Raw genomic sequence first — 19,690 nt, forward strand, 5'->3', positions numbered from 1 at the left:
AGTATGCAAAAATTCAGTGCAACCCAAAGTTTCACGTGAAACTTTCTACAGTCATTCGTAAGGTTTGTAAGTGATGCATACAAAAATCGATGGTTTATTGCGATCATAAAGAAGCATTGCTGAAGTCACGTTTAACGTTGATACTGCAGCTTAATTTAGTTTCTTTTGAGAAGAACCGAAATATTAAAATTTTCAAGCTTCAAGGTAGACAATTAGATAGGGACAAAGCAATTGTCAAAGCAGATAGGGACAAAGCCTACAACAAACGTTCAGCTACACGAAAGAACACAGCACACGGCTTAGTTTCCCCAGTCCTGTCACACCTTTAGTCTCGTTGAGGCGTGGCAGTGTGGGTAGGGGTCAGCCATGGCATGGCGTCGCTAGTGGGGGCCAGGTCACGCATAAAGGTGCATGTACACTGTGTCCTGGGCTCCCGCAGTGGCAACCAACGCGGCCCTCGTGGATGCACGGTCTTCCGCTCCCGATGCTTGGCAATCACCTGCTGACAGTAGGTGCGCATGGTTTCCGTAGGTGTCCGCCCACTGGGTTGAGCTCCCGACAGCACTGCGTCGCCGCAGCAGTTCACCCGCAACTCTCATCTCCTTCCCGTCCTTCCTTTCTGCGTCCTCGCTGGTATTCTCATCGGACGCCCGGCTGGTGAGTGTGGGGTGAGTGATTCCAATATCCGACGATGATGATGGTGCCCTCGTTGTATGAGAACGTGGCCCGCAGAGTGCGTCTTCATCGTCATCTTCTTCCACTTCACTGCCTGACACTTGCATTCATTGGTGAGGCATGCATGCAGGCAACAAAGCGAGTATGCCCTCACTGCTTACATCGGGCCCCGCGCGATGGCGATACTTGGCCGTGCTCAGCACGATTTGTGTTGAACGTTCCAAACGATCTATTCCACCGAATGTAAAGTAATGACTCGACTCCACTGTGAGTGCGATTAATAACATCTCTGTTGACACCACCATTGAGAATCTGGTTGAAACGGAGCAGATGACGCACGCCAGTGTTTTGTTTTCTTCGGCATGCAGGCGCACTGGCACAAGCTGCGCCATGTCAGTGGCGCAGCGGCCATGTTTGTGGTCGTTTCCAGTGTTGCCAAGCGAAAAAATTTACAGCTAACCTTTTCAATGAATACCACCTATAGCTTTAAATGTACCAGCCAAAATCTCCTTCACAGATTCTTACAACTAGGCAGCAGTTTTCTACTGATCTTATCAACTTTTAGGGAGGAACTAGCCACTGCATCCACGTCACCTGCCAAAGGATGTATGAGTGCATGATGGAAAGACTTACCATCAATAAACTGCACAGTGTGGTGACTGGTGCACTTTGCAAAAGTGAAGACACAGAAGCTGACGTGTTGACTTTGCTCATATAACGTTTAATGCAAAAAAGTTGCAGCAAGAAAATTACGGGTAAAAAAATATGGTATAAAAACAAGAAAAGTGATGATCACATGATGATCTGGGGCTCTGTGACGGAGTCTGAGATGGCCTTGTGAGGTAGGACCTTGCCACCGTTGATATAAATTTCATCTTTTACAAAGACATCTTCTCCTAGAACGGAGGTGTTTTCCATACGAACCTGCAGGCAAAAAAAACAATGATATGCATTAGAGTTTGACCCACACAGCACCAATAAGATCCTCAACACATCTGCTGTGGTACACTGGCTACCTCAGACAGAGTGGCACCCAAGCAACCCGTTGGGAAAGAGACAGAGAGAAAATAAATTTTATTAGCAAAAAAAAAATGTGGAGTTGTGAGTGAGAGAATACAATTTTTATTAACAAAAAGAAATTGTGGAGTGGTTTCCTCATTTCAGGAGCCCATTCGTGGTGCCAGCTGCGACGGCCCTTCCAACCAACCGAAGCTGGTGTTCCAGACTGGAACTGGACAGCACGTTCTCCCACTGCTCATGAGACGGACGAGGAATTCTGTCTAACTTGGGGTTTTTCTTACACCCCCACACCATACGGTAGAGCGTGCCGGGTTTGCTACAAAACTGACACAGAGCGGAGTACTGGCTCGAATAAAAAATTCCCCGCATTTCCCCGAGGGGAAGAATGTGAAAGTGCGAATGCACGAGTTGAATTTGCGCAGTTCGGTAATGTTCGCGAAAGAGAGATCACACACACACACAACTACAAAGAAAGAAATATGCATTTATTCACAGACACCTATTTGTGTTGTCGTTGTACTTGATTGCTAGAGCAGATCTCAGCTTTGAAATTTCGTGTCAGTACTCCTTTAAGCAGGTGCATTAGCCCTTCTCACGCCCGATTCTTGGCCAATCCCCCACGTGGGTATGTGCCATGTCAGCGGCCAGGCAGCGCGCGCCTGGCCGCTGACATGGCTTCTTATCTTATCTCCCCCCGTTGCCAAGGAAGACGAGGAGATTCCTGGCCAATCCCCCACGTGGGTATGTGCCATGTCAGTGGCCAGGCTGCGCGCGCTTATCTCCACGTGCGCGGACATCGCCGGTGGACGCAGGTTCAGGGTCGCTTAAGAAGTGCATTGCACTTAATAGCAGGTCAATTTCGTCAAGTGGGGAAATGTGATCGTTGAAGCAGTAAGTAATCTCTCCTGGGCTTGCGTTAACGATTCGTGGGCCCGCAGTAAACCCTGCGGTAAACCTTGCGCTCGAGCCTGTAATGCTGGCTCATCTCGTGGTAGGTGAGCGGGGGATCGCAGCCTCTATCCCTCATGGTGTTCGGTGGGTTAGCTCTCGGGCAGTATTATGGGTGGCTTTATTGCCCTGGAGAATCGAATGGGCTGGAGTCCAGAGTATTTTGACTCGCCAGTGAAGCGGACGTAAAGGAGAATGTTTGAGGCACATTTGGATACTCTTCCATGGAGGTGATTTCGGCATGCCTGTTGCAAATCTGTTATAACAGTATCTGCGGTCGTCCGAGAGATGGCCAGGGCAATGGCAGCCTCTTCTACTTGATCAGTAGTCGTGCAGAGTAGGGTGAGGCTCGTAATATGCGACGTTGCAGTTGCCCTAACGGCAGTCATCGATCCCCTCCTGGCGTAGGTCTTCCACATCAGTAGAGACCGTGCGGTCCCTGTGGTCATTGGCCTTTCCGAAAACACCCAAAAATTTCTGTGTAGGCTAGCCCGAATCGCTCGAAATGCGGCATTACCGCGGCGTGGTCGCACGCGATGTCAGCACTATCGCTGTGTCTTCAAAGCGCCCACCACATGACAAGAATCGGCACCACGTGAAAAAACAAAAGTGTCTCTACTACTCAGTAGATGGTGCCAGCTATCAGAGCGCACTTGGAAGGCACCAAATTCAATTGGGAAAACGTCAAAATTCAAACTTTATACTATACATTTGAATAGGTGTGGGCAGGAAAGGTTATCAGGAACACTCCTGATAACCTTTTGCGCACTGCTAACAGAAACCTCACTGTTCCAGCCTCCGAGGGCTAAGCAGAGAGTCATAGTTTATCATGTTTCATGTTATAGCGCTAGGTTCGAGCTCCAACAGTTTTAAAATTTTTGGCTAATTCCAGTGATTTTATAGTAAAAATGTTCTTTTAGATCAATACTATGCACTGTTTTCATAAACAAGCTTGGTTTAGTACCTTTTCCTATCACAATGTTTATTAAACCTTGCATTGTTATTGTGGAATCACTGGTCCTCTGCCTACATGAGAATGTTCTCGTAGACCAATACTACGCATTGTTTTCATAAATAAGCTTGGTTTAGTACCTTTGCTTATCACAATGTTTATTTAACCTTGCATTGTTATTGTGGAATCACTGGTCCTCTGCCTACATGAGAATGTTCTCGTAGACCAATACTACGCATTGTTTTCATAAATAAGCTTGGTTTAGTACCTTTGCCTATCACAATGTTCATTTAACCTCGCATCGTTATTGTGGAATTACTGGTCCTCTGCCTACATGGGAATGTTCCCATAGAAAAATACTACGCATTGTTTTCATAAATAAGCTTGGTTTAGTACCTTTGCCTATCACAATGTTTATTTAACCTTGCATCGTTATTGCAGAATCACTGGTCTTCTAACTAGCAAGAATGTTCTCAAAGACCAATACTACGCATTGTTTTCATAAATAAGCTTGGTTTAGTACCTTTGCCTATCACAATGTTTATTTAACCTTGCACTGTTATTGTGGAATCACTGGTCCTCTGTCTACACAGGAATGATCTCGTAGACCAATACTATGCATTGTTTTAATAAATAAGCTTGGTTTAGTACCTCCGTGATCACAATGTTTATTTAACCATTGTGGAATCACTGGTCCTCTGCCTACATGGGAATGTTCTCGTAGACCAATACTACGCATTGTTTTCATAAATAAGCTTCGTTTAGTAACTAACCCTTGCCTATCACAATGTTTATTTAAGGGGGGACGCGGGTCTTAGAATGGTCCAAAATCGCGAAGATACGCATTTTGGGAAACACATTGTTGAAGTCTTTATAGCTTCAAGCACCTACTCTAAAAGTTTCACCGCTGAATATGATCGGGAATAATCTCCAAAACGACTTTGAAATTGCAGCGGGAGCCGTAAAACGCCGAAAACCGGGCTAAAAAAGCTTGAACTTCACGCGCGCGCCACAGTCGAAGCAGACTGCCGGCGGCGGCCATCTTTGGCTCGCTTTGTAGCTGATTTCTTTGTGTGTATTTTGCGCCATCTCAAAATGGCGTCGCATGAGGAGAACGACCGTTACCACCGATTTACCGAAGGTCGTTTCGGAGCCGCTGGTTGGCAGGAGCACGCCTGCTCGAGTCGAGCCCCCCGTTCCGCATCTCTGATTGGCCGGTGCCATTGAGCCGCCATTTTTTTTTTCGTTTTGTTTTTGCAGGCGCGCGTTCGCTGCCGCAGTGTTTTCAATTCGGGTGCGTTTTCTCTGCCGTTAGTGACTGCGATTCTGTCACAACGTATTTATGTCTCGTGCCAAATCTGCTAAGACATTTATCACTCTTCAGCTTTTCTGTTTTGCCCAGAAGGGAATGCACCAATCCACAATCCCCACGCCGTTACTGACAGTACACATGGCATCACATGGAGCAGGAACCAACCAGTATCTGCGACAAGGCCTCTGCACCGTCGACAAATGCGGGAGGTCCCACCCTCTTACACAGCCAGCTCCCACAATTCCTGCTCTTCACAAGCAGACGACAGATTTGGTGAATAAGGATCCCGCTTCTTTCGTAAGGGGACAGTGGAATGCCGTTTTTCACAAACTCACGCATACCACACCTGATATTATTGTACAACTTTTTAATATTATTGTATACCGTCTATCATAACTGTACAGCCGCTCGATTCATTGCGCATTCCCTTTCTATCCCCCCCCCCTCAAGAGGCCCCGAGAACATTCTCGATCCGGGTGTCCGTGGTTATCCTTTGGCTGGTGCTGCGAAAACAGACACCGCACCTTCTACATCGAAGCGCGAAGTAAATAACAAAATAATCGGCAACAGCTTTGCAGCCACAAGAACATTCGGGTTTAGCCTGGAAATCACGTAACTTTTACAGTGTTCAGCAACGGACGATTCGCGAAGGGAGAGCGAAGGAAAATAGACAGCCTGACATCGGTCGGTGCTTCTCTGTTTTTCTTTCTCCATGATCACAGGCTTAAAAAAGGAGCGCTTATGCAGAGACCACGCAGTATCATTTGAATGCCATGATGTCACAGTGACTTTTGTCCATGCGTGCATTGTCACTGATGACCCGTGCCTTTGAAAACTCCAACGTGCGCCTGTGTTCTTGAAGCTCCGTGTTCATCATCACATAGCCTGGCCTAAACCGAAACAACAATTCAAATGTAGTAGCTTCCCTTCCGGACAGCACTGCATCCCCGGCCTGTATATCATAGGACGTTCGTGTCTTACACATGCATCAAACTGTTCATGCTTAGTTAACTCCTCTGCTTTGTAACATTTGTTATTGATTCCCCTCGTTTGTATCATCTTGTAACCTTCAGCTCTCTCACATTTGTACTATTTCGAATTACCTGTCGGCTATGTTTTGTGTTCTCAGCCCTGTACCATACTTCGCCTGTTGAAATATAAACCTCCCTTCGTTCGTCCCGGTATTCAAGGCTCTGTCTCGTTCTTTCGCTCCTGTCGTCGAAATTCGCGCTCCACACGGCCACCCCTTCATCACCGGTGGCCTGTAGAGTTAATGGCCCTGTTTTCTCGACAGTCAACCTCTCGGCACAGCACCCCTTAGGAAACTGTGACACCATCCTTTTCCTCGGGAGCAGAAAGAGGATCGTGCTCCTCATACAATTTATGGAACTGCAACAGAGACTGTCAAAGCTTCTCCCCGAAACCCAGTAGCACTGCTTTCCGGAAAATAGTAATACAGCCCTCGGAAATCGCTGAGGCTGTCGCGAGATGTCCCCCCCCCCCTCACGTGTCGAATGCGATTGGTGGAAGGAGAGCGACTGACCCACTGTCCGACGGTGCATCGCCAGCCGATGATGCAGGAGTCAAGCCACGAGTGTGACTTGATGGTGGCCCCTGTGAGCAGGGTGCAGCGCTTGATGCACGCCCCGTCCTCCACCACCACGTTGGGGCCAATGGCGACGTTGGGGCCGATGCGGCAGTTCTTGCCAATGCGCGCCGTCGGGTCCTGTAGGGACAAAAAGTGAGAGAGGGAGAGAGATCTCGGGTGAGTGGGTGCATTGAATGGCAACCTAACAGGGCCAGCAAGGTATCTCCAGCCTGGACCGCATTTTCACCTACTTCTCAGGAAGCCCAGTGGTGTGAACATTTTGTTACTTGGCTGATCCACGTGTTAAAGGCCAATTGCTAAATTTCAACCTCATGGAAACACTATTTCCACATAGTCTGCTGAAAAAGAAAGCAGGATTCTAAATACATCAGCTGAAATACGCGCGCAAGTGGTCAGCGAAAATCGGCGATTTTGAAACCAAAACAGAGAAGAGTGCGGCCATTGGAGTGATGTTGCAGCCGTCCAGCGAGCGGCCAGGCGGTCAGCAGCTCAAGGGCAAGCCTGTGCGCAAGCTCTTTGCACGCATGGGGCAGCAAATGGGTGAAGCGTTTGCAGCAGAGCTTGACCGGTTCTCCAGCTGCGTGGCTGGCCAGAGGAAGAAGCCCCTGTCCGCTGGAGCGTCACAGGCGCGTCATGGCTGTTTACGCGATCTGCCAGCAGGTGCAGCGTGGTCTGCGGCGGAGTTTTTTTTTAATGCTTCTGACTGATTAATGAGGCGTTTCGCGGGTCTACCACTCAACCCAGCAGATTTGGTGGTACTACTTACGATACATAAAAAATCAATTTGGTTGAGGTGAATTTTGAGTGCAGTTGTCCTTAACTCTCCTCAAAACATTTCCAGACAAGCTCCGCTGCTCTCCCTTAGGCTGAGCTAGAGGGCTGCAGCGGGTAAATCTGTTCCCTTAATTGCAACACTTGTTTTCTATCCCTACGAGTTACACCTATCCGCAGCTTTTTGGACTGACCCGTGTTGACAGTCAGGGCATGAATCTTTTGCCTCAGCAAGCTCTTCCTTTCAGGCCATAGACCAGATGAAGAACCCAAAGGCGAAATTTGGGAGGGGTAATCTGTTACAGTTGCCGTTCTTTGCAGGCACAGGTTGGCGGTTAAAACATAGTGGCCATCAGTGAGTGCAGTGACGGTTCACACATAGCCACGCTTTTCTCAGGAAAAATAAATCAGCAGCGTTCCTACTAAATTGGCAAAGATAATGCTGATTACCAAACATAGAGATTACTTGTATTACAATTTACAAGTTGCAACATAAAGACACCACTAGCATTCGCGCCTCTACGAGCAGTTTATGTACCCACAATGGCTGGCAGAAAGCTCAAACTGCCATGCAGGGACAAGAACCTAAAGGATCGGCACTGCTAAGTCACTGATCGGCGTAACATTTTTGCTGCAAGCCTCAGGGAAGCACTAATGGCGAGAATAAAGCTCTGTAAGCAGCGTTTCCTCAGATAGTCATGCTATGGCTATACAGTACTGTGTAAATCGGTTGTGTGTGCATACATAATATAGCAGAGCACTCGTACCTAACAGCATATCATACCTCAGATATTGATCACTACCCTGTACAAGCCAGTGTGGCATAAATTTCACGAAAATTCTACGAAAGAAGTACGATGGACAATGAAAAGATATACTGTGGAATCAGCACACGACAAAAAATTTAATGCGGGGTCGTCTTGCTGCGAGGTGAGCGCTCGCAAATATATCTTCCGCGAGCAGCGTGACATGGGCTTTTAGAGTAATCCGCGTCCACGACTAAACGCTTCTTTCAAACATCATAATATGACACAGGCAGCTTGCAGAATCTAGAACAAACTAAAATCAGGGGGCTCAGAATAAACTAAAATCAGAGGGCTCAGATATCACACTCTTCCAAAGGCACCTTTTATCACGTGTGAACTGCACTTACCCTGTATAGTTAAAAAAATGCGTCTGCCGAGCGATCCGCTACGTTAAAGTAAGGAAACAAAAGGAAAGAAAACGCACAGCTTGTGTGCCTGAATACTAAAACGCCCATGTCTTGATTTCACTCCGCATTTGTACAAAACGATAGTTAAGAGTTCCCCTCCGCCACCCCTTTCCTATGCGAGAAACAGAAGTGCATTTCGCATTTAGCTAGTTGGTCCAGTGAGCCCCACGAGACGAACGTTTAGCATTTCTTAAGTGGCAAAGGGCTTTTTCATTCCCGTACGAACTATTCTGTTTCTTCTGGACTTGCAGACCATTTATTTTTCCGTGGTTTCATTAACTTTCCTCAATTACTGCTATTAGGCGTCAGTGGGTACATATTTTAATGACGCGCAGCCTTGGAATATACTATACATTTCCGCGTGGCTTATACTCCCACAAAAGGCACAAGTAATTGTCAGGTATCGGGTAACTACATCCCCTAGTCATATCTTTCTACGACGTATATATTCGGAACAGAGCCACATCAGTTGTCTGCGCTGCGAATCGAAACACACCTCTCACTGCGCCAGCAGCAGGTCTAAACGGAGCGATCACCAAATTTGCTAGTGCCAACGTATTCAGAGGTGACACTGGTGCTGCTGCCATCGCCGACGTCCGTAAGAGCGGCCTAGAAGCGCACAGAACCGCCTCCTTGGGTAGCTCTTGTTGGCGTTCCACTCTACCAAGACGCAGCTGTTTTTTGAAGCACCCTAAACATACTATTTGCTTACAGATGTCACCGTAACAAGTCTGTCAGGGCGCGGAAAGGCTAAAAGAAGTGAAAGAGAGCCAAAACACTGCATGAGCCCCAATCAACCAAGCAGCGCTCCTTCCGTGAACGCCGCGGAGAAGCGGCGGCAGACGGCACAGCAATCGCGAAGCCCGAGGCGTATATCTTAGTAGGAAACTCTATGGTGTGAAGGGAAACAACAAGACCCTTCGGGCCGTGGCCTCACCATGAGCACATTGCCCACGATGCCGGGCCCCTGGGGCAGCAGGCGCTGGGGGCTCTTGGCGCGCAGGGACTGCAGGTACAGGCACATGCCCGTGAGGAAGTCCTTCGGCTGACCTACGTCCATCCAGAAGCCCTGCAGCTCCATGGCGAACAGCTGGCCCTCCGACACCATGGCCGGGAAGACTTCCTTCTCGATCGATGTCGGCTTCACCTGAAAGGTTGGAACAAGGCTGCCTGAGTCGTCTTCAGATAGAGGCGAGAGCCCAGCGAGACAATAAGGCAGAAGCATCAAGCGGCTCACTGAGTGAAAAAGCTGGCATCGCAAGCTGTCAAACGGCTCCATGGGAAGTGTTCCATAGCTCAAAGCATTCCGTAGCACGAGCGTAAACTCGGCAGTAGTGAAAGGTGGCCGTCCATGCCAGCACACTACAGATGAAGTAACGTAGCGGAAGAAAGCAGCCCAACTGGCAAACAGACAGGCAGTGAAATCCCCCATCGCTGTCAGCTGTCCCAGTAATACACGACAGCAGGAGAAAGCAGCGGCGCAATGCTTAGGAGACAGATCAAAGCCACTCGAAAGCGTTAAAGTGAGCCGCGAAGCAATGTGTTTCAAGAAGCAAGATTACAAAGCCCTTCGACAATGCGAGGCAGAATCAAGGCGTCTCGGGCATTAAAATGAACATTAATGCATTCACAACACATCAAGAGTTTTCTATTTTCTCTTGCAGCTGAGATCCAACCAGGATCCCGGATACTTCTAAGCAAAAGGAATGCAGAGATCAACACTTGAGAAAGCACCAGTAATCCCTGTTGCCTCTCCCTGAAATTTAGTGGCTTCCCAATCAGCACCCAGGGTGAAAGAGCGAGAGGCACTCTGCTCACCTGAATGCGTCTAAGTATGTCGGGCGTGAAGATGTACAGGCCGGCATTGATCTTGTTGGAGACAAATTCCTGCGGCTTCTCCACAAACCTCTCGATGCGACCCACCTCGTCGTAGACGACCACGCCGTACTTGGAGGGCTCCTCGACGCGCGTCACCTGCGTGGCAACGATTTGACAGCGCGGTGGTTGTTGCAAGCACAAGGGCATGAAGGAAAAGCCCTCCTACGATACAACAATCGCAGCACAAAACAACCATAGCAGATAAATGCGAACAGCATAAGGCAACGCTCAGTTTGCCCACAGCATTCATTTCCGACTGTCAAAGCAATATTTGATTTGATTTTTCATTTGATTGTAGGGTTTAACACGCCGACGCAACGCAGAGGCGCTCCGTAGTGAAGGGCTCTGGATTAATTTTGACCACCTGAGGATCTTTAACGTGCGCTGAAATCTCTTACACATGGGCGTTTTCACTCTTCGCCTCTAACAGAAGAGCGGCCGCCACAACCGAGAATCGAACCCGCATCTTCGTGCCCAGCAAAAAAGCAGTGATTTTCTTCATGGTTCATTGCTGAAGAGTGAACAACAGCAACAGAGTGATTGAAATTGCCTCATAAGATCATTAAAAATAGAGACAAAAAAAATACATGCTTCTTACGCATAAAACCTGGCTTCACATGCACATTCAGGCAAAGATTTTTACGTATATTTGCCAGTTTTTATGAACTAAGTTTTTCTTGTGGAGATACTTCTGCTTTTTTTAGGTCTAAAATCACATGACACAGAAAAAAAACGTGGAACAAATGTCAGCTGCAGCCCGCAGGATGAGACCCACCCAAGCGCAGTTAGCGTCGAAGGTTTTTCCGCCTTGACATGAAAAAATAAGTGCATTAGCCTTTTGAGTAGCGCAAACTTAATATTACGGTGGCACAATTATTTTTTCCAGTGGTCGTCGTAATATTACAGTGTGCGAGCTATGTCTTTCAAAATTCCCACTCATGCCTCATCCCAATCCCTCGCATCACTTCTTGTGATGCCAGATCACCTACTCACCAATGAAAGCAGTAGGCGTACCTAGCTTCACCGCTAGCCTGCAATGAGCTACGCACCAGCAGGGCATCACGGCATCGGCCGTGCTAAGGCTAAAAAAGAGTCTCTTGCCTCCTCCATACGACGACACAGTTTGGCAGAACCTCACATAAACCGTGCAGTAACATCACGTGGCCGCACGGAACGGCTGCTACGCAAGGAATGGGCACAAAGACAGGTTTAGAAAGAATTGTTCTTCAGCCATTTCTGGTCAACATGGAAGGCAGTGTAATACGGGTGGCCTCGACCAAAAAAATGGCTCTGCTTCATGTTGTTTGAAGACGAAAGCTTAGCGGTTGTCAGACTTTCTTAGAGCCAGTACTCTTTGATGTAGGAAGTCGCGAAACTCCGCCTCTAAACACGGCGCGCCACTGTTGTACCCCCCCCACCATTCCCAACCCCTGCTTTGGATCATGCGTATGGTGGCGCCACCGTGGCCGCCGCACGCACTACCCAAAAGACAAAGTAATTATTAACAGTGACAATTTAACGGTAACTTGGTTTTAACTCCTTCAGGACCGCTCCCATAGGCCATCGATCACATATGATCGATGGTTTCGCACGCCTGCAGAATACAAATTTTCGCTCGATGGAACACCTAGCGACATCTAGGAGATAGCTTGAAAACTGGAGTTTTTTCTTTTGTGAAGTTTCTTTTTTTATCGCTAAGCGGCAACGCATCAGATATTTTATTCTGACGGGCGGTGGTTTCAAATGTAAACAAACATGGCATCATACTCGAGCTGAGCGCGATAAGAAACCCGCGTCGTCTCGTCTCGCGTATCTTCGCCTTCTACTGTGTATTTTAACGATGGGAGTGGCAGTGAAGAGTCGGAATGCGACTTTAGAGATTGGATTTCAGCTCAAGTGAGGATTCGGGTGTCGATCAACCTAGAACATCAAATCGGGCTCAAAGGTGGGTGTTGGTTTTGGTTTCAATCAGCTCTGGAGTAGGTATGTGCGCTCAAAATATGTTCTCACTGGTTTATATCTGTTCGCTAGGGTGTTAACTACCTATGGTGGTGATCTGCCATCAGCGCAGAAACGGATCGAGATTTCGCTAAGACGAGAGCCTGGCATGTACCTGGGCAACGACGTATCCATGGCCCTAGTGCCAGAGATCACACACAAAACAAAAAACCGGTTGCGCCTAGCCGCATCAAACTTTCGCGATGAAGAAACAAAGCATTGTGTCATATTTTGTATATCCTGAAATAATTTTATTCTTTTTGAATATTTTTATATTTGCGCTTTTTTTCTATCTTTATCTGTAGTTTTTTAACTAAGTCCTCACTTTAGGATTTTTTTCATGGTGTTATCATCACTGTTGAAGCAAAACATGGTATTGTATGTCAAAGAACATATAATTAACTGCATTTTGGTATATGCTAAAGCAGCATGGTGCCTTTGCTTTATGTAATAAGAAATTTGTACCGAGACCTCCCTTTTTCATCACTTTTTCCGGCAGTCCCGAAAGAGTTAAAGTTGCATAATTTTTATTTTTGTTGTTGCCTAAGTGATTCATTGCTTCCTCAACTGCGGCTTCTTGTTGCAATTGTTTCTACTTCTGCGGAACTTGTGCTTGTGCGGGCATTCCTGCACAACATAGGTCCGACCTGAAGTACTAAATTTGCAGTTGTCGCTCGGCCTACATCACACTATATGCCAAAACTAATCCAGTAGCCGATCAAGTGGCTCTAAACAATCCTTTCAAGCTTGCGGAACACTGTCGAAGCAAAGTTTTAATTCTTTCTGCCGCAAAAGACTGCAGATGATGCCCAGCAGACGACAATTCGCAGGCGACAACGCGTCTCGCTGACCACACGGTTGCATTTTTTGCTACTTTTGGTTCCAATGCATATAAAACACTCGCGTGGTTGAACACCTTGAGCTTCTTCGGCATAACAAATTTACGCAAGCACCCAAGTACCATTTTTCGCCCCAGTCGTCAAGCGGCGAACCACGTTGTATAGTTTATTTAGCCACCAACAGATGGCACCACCGTAAGGAAAAAATACAAAACAGTGGACCAATCGTAGGGCCACTTTTTGATGCATGGGGCCTCTGGGAATTTCACAACTCCTAAATCAAGTAACTCTGCTTACAGCTACATCATGCTTGCACATCTCCCTTCTTTTTCTTCGTCTCTAGATGCAAATTACTCCGACAAACAGAGCGGCCGCAACACAAACTGCGGCTTCCCCACAGTCAGCGCTCTCCGCAAACACCTGTTCTATGCCCCTGCACATGCACGTTTTATGTGCACGTCTCGGCGCATGCATGCTTGTTCTGTACTGGCAGTGTTGGGTCAGCGCTGTGGCTTTGACTGTTCCTGGCAACCCAAGTTCCAATCCTACACAACCCACTTTATTTTTCTCTTTACAGTGGTGCCCATTTTTTTTACCATTCGTGTGACCCCGCCGACGACGACTAGGTCACTTTCTGCGTTTGGCGCTACGCCCGAGGCCTTTCGCCGTAATGGGGTAGACTGTTCTTGGAGTTATTTTTATTTACGAACCTGCTTTACTGAAACTGCATAGTACTATCGAGTTTTTCGTGCTGATTTCAAATTTGTAATTAGATTTTTCGTAAGTTTATTATTCTTTGAGATAACGGTTACTTGCCATTATTTCGGGTCACAATTACAAAATGACGAAGGAAAGTTCGTACGGCTACAAAGGAAAGCTATACAGCTTTCTGTAAAGCTTCAAAAAAGCTGTATAGCTTTCTTTTGTAGCCGTACGGCTGCATTTAGGTGGATGTCAAACTTTCCTTTGCAGAAACTTACTCCACCTTGGGGATTTCCCCTAAATCTGGTCGATTAATTACAAAATTACGCATTACAGAATGGTGATTATCCCGTGGCTGGGCAGACAAATGACTAAAGGCTACAACGTTGGAGGAACTTTTTTGATTTAGCTACGTTTGCTCATTTTACAACACGCTGAACTTCGCTCCTCCCGCGCTCTGCCATACATGGCTCAGAGGTAGCGTGAATTGAACAAAATAATTTTCCAAAGCCTCCATTTGAAAAATTTGTTTCCAACTTTGTATTCTCCATACATTTAGGTATCCGAGGCAAAAAAGTTAGTTGTACCTGTTTTGGTGCTGACAAATGCGAGGGTGAAATGGTAGCTTCGCATTGCAAGAAAAACGCGGTTTCACCATTGAATTCTGCGTGAACTGAGCTGTAGATGGCACTTTAAAATGCTATTTCCAATAAAATATGGTGCCTTTTTATGAGGAAATTTGTAGACTGATAGAAACATTGCTGTGGGTACCGAAAATGCCATTCTGCAGAAAACTATTTTTTGACCGTTATTCAACCCCGAAGACCCATCTGCCCTCTTAAAACGGGAACACGGAGACTTACGACAATGGTGCCCTCCTTGCCGTGGTGCTTGTGGAACTGCACCATCTCCTTGAGAGGAAAGTCGCAGATGACGTCGCTGTTGAGGACAAAGAAGGGCTCGCTTTCATTGGCGAGGAGGTCCTTGGCGAGGGCCAGCGGTCCAGCCGTCCCCAAGGGCTCGTCCTCTTGAGAAAGCGTTATCTTCACACCAAGCTGCGAAAGGTACACCACCAAAGGGGTCACCTCCTCGGCCGGCCGACTGGTCGATATCGGACGTGACATTTTAACGTTGCCATGAAGACAAATTACACGTTTGGTTCATTAAAACGACTACTTCGTCTTGATAACAAAGATACCAATTCTATCGCAAACAGGAAACAAAAACAATTAAAGGCGTTCCACTCAATGTGAACGCTGTCGAAAGTGCAGAGCAGTGACACACCATACTGGGCTGTGGCACCGTTGTCCGCTCGCTCTGACCACCCATCATAATCTTATCTGCCCTGTCTCATTCCTAACATGATGAATTCCACGGAGGTTTATCCAATGCATTTCAAATTTCCCGCCTTCACAGTGCTCGGGTGCCCCCTGCCTGAAACTGCGCCAGCAGGAGTTCTGTTTTTTTGTACTTGCTTTTTCTCCCGCACGTGCTGGCGTTGCACTGCCACTTCCCACCGCGGCCGGGAATCGAACCCGTGTCCAGCATTACAGACAAAATGAACTACCTCTTGCACAGTGCAAATTTTTAACCCTTTGAGGGTCACGGCCGTACATGTACGGCATCTGCAAACACTTTCAAAGTGGTCAATGACGTACATGTACGGCATTGCTTGTATCTTTAAAAAGCGTGCCTCTTTCGCCAACTTCTCTTGCGTGGCATGTGGTGCCACACTTCGGAAATACGTTAAATTTTTTTCTTGCACCGATGGCTCTTCTTTTTATTTTTTCATGATTTACTTCAGCGGTGTGCCGGCTATCGCTTGCACATCCACGAACGAGGGGGCGCGCTGGGTATCGCCCACCGAGCGCCCGGATGCCTCTCGCTTCTTGCGCCTTCCACAGACCAAGGTCACCTGCGATACTGATGAGGCTCATTTCTCCTTTTTTGTATTTTATGGCCGGTGCGCCATAAAATTCAGTATCGTCTCGGAGGACGATACTGAAACCAGCCACTGCGCGAGCAGCCGCATCCGGCCGCTCGCGCAGTGGCTGGTTTCAGTATCGGCCGCTTGCGCAGTGGCTGGTTTCAGTATCGTCCTCCGGGCACTTCCCGCTATTTCCGCCCGCGAAACTGATGTCTATCTGATTTTCATTCACTCAAAAGGTGCCGGCTTGTTACTCTCTCGTTTTTATTTAGAATTTTTTTTGTGTTACTCATGAATAAACCACATATATGTAACAAAACAAACGATTTTTTTGTCACTTTATGGTCACCGCAAAAAATTACGATAATTTTTTCTCAAAATAGATTCATCCGAAGAATTTAAATCAGCAGCAAGAAAAAATCAACCCTGGGGGGTCGCATTTGGCGAAAAAATTCGACCCTCTTAAAGGGTTAACCACAGCATCATTACAACCAGACTCTCGAATGCTTCGCGCATTTTCCTTGTTCCCGCTGCTTCCAGGGCGCATCACAATCGTACCCCAGCAACTTTCAGTGCGTTTTCCCCCGGCACAACAGTGCAGGGGGGGGGCCATAAATTTAGTGTCGAGGATCATGCTCAGCTTAGAGCAAGCACCAAGTCTAAAATAAGCACTGTAGATGATCAAGCACCCACCTAATACCCCAGCTACACTGGCGTCCGAATGTCATTCGAATCGGATGTCATTCGACTGAAATGAGGGGCTTTGAATTCATTCAGAATCCGCTGCGCTCCACTGCAATTCTGAAAGCTTTAATGATCACTTGCCGTGGTGCACAGCGCTGCTGCTATCGCGTTGTTTTTGCACAATAATACAACAATCAAATTTAGCCGCAGTCTTTGGCATTAAAATGAGAACTTATAAATAATGTAAGCTCTCACACGGTTTTTGCTTGATTCTGAATCGCAATCGAGGCTTTTTGTGCTGCCTGGCCACTCTGGTTTGTTACTTGCTCGCACTGGTGCTGAGAGTATGGAATCAATGCATCTTGATATCATGATTTAAGTGAATGAGAAGTACCCGCCGCTGTGGCTCAGTGGCTGCTAAGAACGAGGTCGCGGGTTCGATTTCCGGCCGCGGCGGCCGCTTTTATGATGGGGGCTAAAAGCAAAAACGCCCGTGTGTACAAGATTTCGGCGCACGTTAAAGATCCCCAGGTGGTCAAAATTAAATCCGGAGCCCTCCACTATGGCGCGCCTCATCGCCCGCGTTGCGTCGGCGCGTTAAACACAATCGAATCGACCCCCTCAAGGTCTTTCACATGTGCCGAAATCTCGAAACACGGCTGTTTTTGCCTTACACCTCCATCAGACCAATGCACTTGATTGTTTTGTTGTTTAAGCTCAAATCACAGGTTCTTTTCTTGCAACAAATTTGTTTTGCATTTGTTCATACTCGTAACGAACTGGTTCATGGTGCTTTCACTTTTATGTTTGGCAGTAAAGTGGGGCGGCACTAGCACGAAAGTTTTGCGCAGCCAAAACAATTTTAACTTTGCTTCAGTTTTTCGAAACACAAACGACTCGTCTTGCATACCGGCCTAAGAAATAGCTTTAGAGCTTATCAAGCAGCTTAATTCCATTAAAGGACCATGCTGACAAAATGCAAGTTTGTTTTATTTAAAAGATTTGGCATTTTATAGTACCCCCCAGTGCTTGTTTGGCAGCAAACGATGTTTTATTCACTGAGAAATTCATGAATTAAGCCAAAATTTTGATTCTCTCGCTAAACCGTGTTTTGTGGCATCTGCGATGACGTATGCAGATTCAAGCAAACGTTAGTGCTCTGTTTAGTCTGCAGCGAATTGGGAAATGCCTTTACAGTCAGTCCTCCTAGGTGGTTCCACCAAACCGTTTAGGACCGTTGTCCACCCTTGCTTTGTTTCTGAGTGTATTCGCGCCTGGCTTGTTTTTGCCACAGTTGGTAGTAATCGTTTTGTGAAACATCGAATATGCTCGACAAACGGTCGTTCGTGTAAGACAATGTTGCTTACACCAATCGGCCAGTGTCGTGCAAGACAACCCCGAAATGGCGGACAGCTGTGCAGCTATAACAAGCATAGTGCACGCAGTACAAACAGCCGTACGCACTGGTGCTTCTAAGTTTACGTGCACTTTCGTAACATATACTGTTTACCCCACCACTCTTACTAATGATTACACATCAAATTTAAGCACAAATAGCTCGTTCTGCAAGCTTATAATCCCTGCTTAACTTGCGTTTGCTTTTGCCGACCCTAGCCAACCGCACAGCTGCCCATAATATGTCATAGGTTGTATTGTACTGCGGGAAATGAGCTAGTGGGTCGCATGGCCATTCTCTTTTTTCCTAATATATAGCCTAGTTGAGTGAAGTTTGCGTTAAAGGTGGTGTCAGTGTTATTCTAAGGAGGCAGTCTTTGGAATCAACCAAACTCGCATTTTGTCTGCAAAAGTGGTTTAAAAAAGGCGCCTTACCTTGTCAGCCTCCGCTTTCACTTCCTTCTCAAGTAGCTCGGCGCGGTAGCTCACGGCCAAAATTACGTGCTTCACGCCAGCCTGCAACAGCGGAAAGGTGCGGTCACACTCTCGTGAGCAACTGAACGCGCCAGGCGCGCTCGAATTCTCACCTCCACAAGCGCTTCAATTTGATGCATCATCATTGGTTTGTTGCAGAACTCCACCAGCGGCTTCGGACGGCTTAGTGTGAGCGGTCGTAACCGCGTCCCGTAGCCGCCGACCAGGATGAGGGCCTTCATGTTCTTGCTTTAGCGATCTTCAGGAGATGGATAACGAAAGTGGAAATCGACAAGCAGAAAAACGATGTCTTAGGCAGGCGAAAATGACACCTAAACAACGTGACGACAACACGGACACTAAATTGACTGGGAACGTCAGCGCTCTTGCAAGCGGTCTACACCCTTCGATCCCTCGACAGTGTTTCAGCCACGGTTTGAACCGCGCCCGTCACGTCACCAGAGGCGGCGGCCCCTACGTGACACGCGTCGTCCGCGTTTTGCACGTCGACAACCCCGTCACTCTCCACGTCGGCGCTCCGAGATCAACGTACGCAAGATCGAATGCTCCCACGCGATCGCTACCCGCACCTTTAGCTGACAATTCTCGGAACTCCGGACGAAGCTGAGCCGCTGTACCAGCGGCGAACGAGGCCGACGTTTCGGCACACTACGTCGTTTAAAATGAAAAGACCGTACAGTTTGGCAGCTTACCGGTAACGTAGCTCAGCTCAGCATGTTTTTCGTCGTGCCACGACGGCAGTCCGCGTGTTGAGAGGAGGGGGGGCGAGGCGGAATGCAATCTTTCGCAGACTCGCAGCTGCAGCCGCCGGATAGCAAATGCCGGCAATGACGCCATCTTGCTGATAACGATGGCCCCTTCGCTCCCGCGAAGAGGCGTTAGGTGCTGGTCTAACTTAATTCCGTTGGCTGCTGTAAATATAACATGCAAATGGCCAATAAACTGGTGAGTTTTTCTAATTCCTGTAGTAGACAAGCGCACCCTAAGATTTAAAGCATTACGATCCAGTGGCGGGTATCGGAAAGTGAGGCGGGATTTTTGAATGTCACCAGTCGTTTTGCTCTACGAGACCAGACTTCGAAACCACGTGCGTCGTCCAGCGGTTTCGCCGCGGGTGCACAAGTTCGCCTTTTGACCAGGCACACCCCCTGGGACATACCCCTTGAAGCGCATCACATGTCTCGCCGGGCCTGCTTTCGGCGCTGCGCACAAGGCCCCGTTTTCAGTCGTTCTGCTCAGCTCCGCGGCGGATGCGGCCGATCACCTGATAGC

General features: G+C 47.6%; 1 protein-coding gene across 2 annotated transcripts; it reads right to left on the bottom strand.

Moving 5' to 3' along the window:
• Window positions 1-1,375: 1,375 nt before the first annotated feature.
• On the bottom strand, window positions 1,376-19,270 carry Gmppb (GDP-mannose pyrophosphorylase B). Of its 2 annotated transcripts, none has more exons than XM_077690328.1 (8): window positions 19,111-19,270; window positions 18,511-18,656; window positions 18,359-18,439; window positions 14,781-14,972; window positions 10,319-10,474; window positions 9,438-9,647; window positions 6,451-6,633; window positions 1,376-1,599 (listed from the first exon to the last, which is right to left on the bottom strand). In XM_077690328.1, the coding sequence occupies exons 2-8, from the start codon at window positions 18,637-18,639 to the stop codon at window positions 1,468-1,470; spliced, it is 1,083 nt and encodes a 360-aa protein (XP_077546454.1). In that variant the 5' UTR covers window positions 18,640-18,656; window positions 19,111-19,270; the 3' UTR covers window positions 1,376-1,467. The 2 variants fall into 2 exon arrangements, with proteins under 2 accessions (XP_077546454.1, XP_077546455.1); XM_077690329.1 differs by lacking the exon at window positions 19,111-19,270 and adding an exon at window positions 18,988-19,009.
• Between the last annotated feature and the right edge of the window lie 420 nt (window positions 19,271-19,690).

The sequence above is a fragment of the Haemaphysalis longicornis genome, unplaced genomic scaffold (assembly GCF_048455015.1).
Source record: "Haemaphysalis longicornis isolate Haplotype H1 unplaced genomic scaffold, Haemaphysalis longicornis Haplotype H1 scaffold_10, whole genome shotgun sequence".
Taxonomy (NCBI): Eukaryota; Metazoa; Arthropoda; class Arachnida; order Ixodida; family Ixodidae; genus Haemaphysalis; species Haemaphysalis longicornis.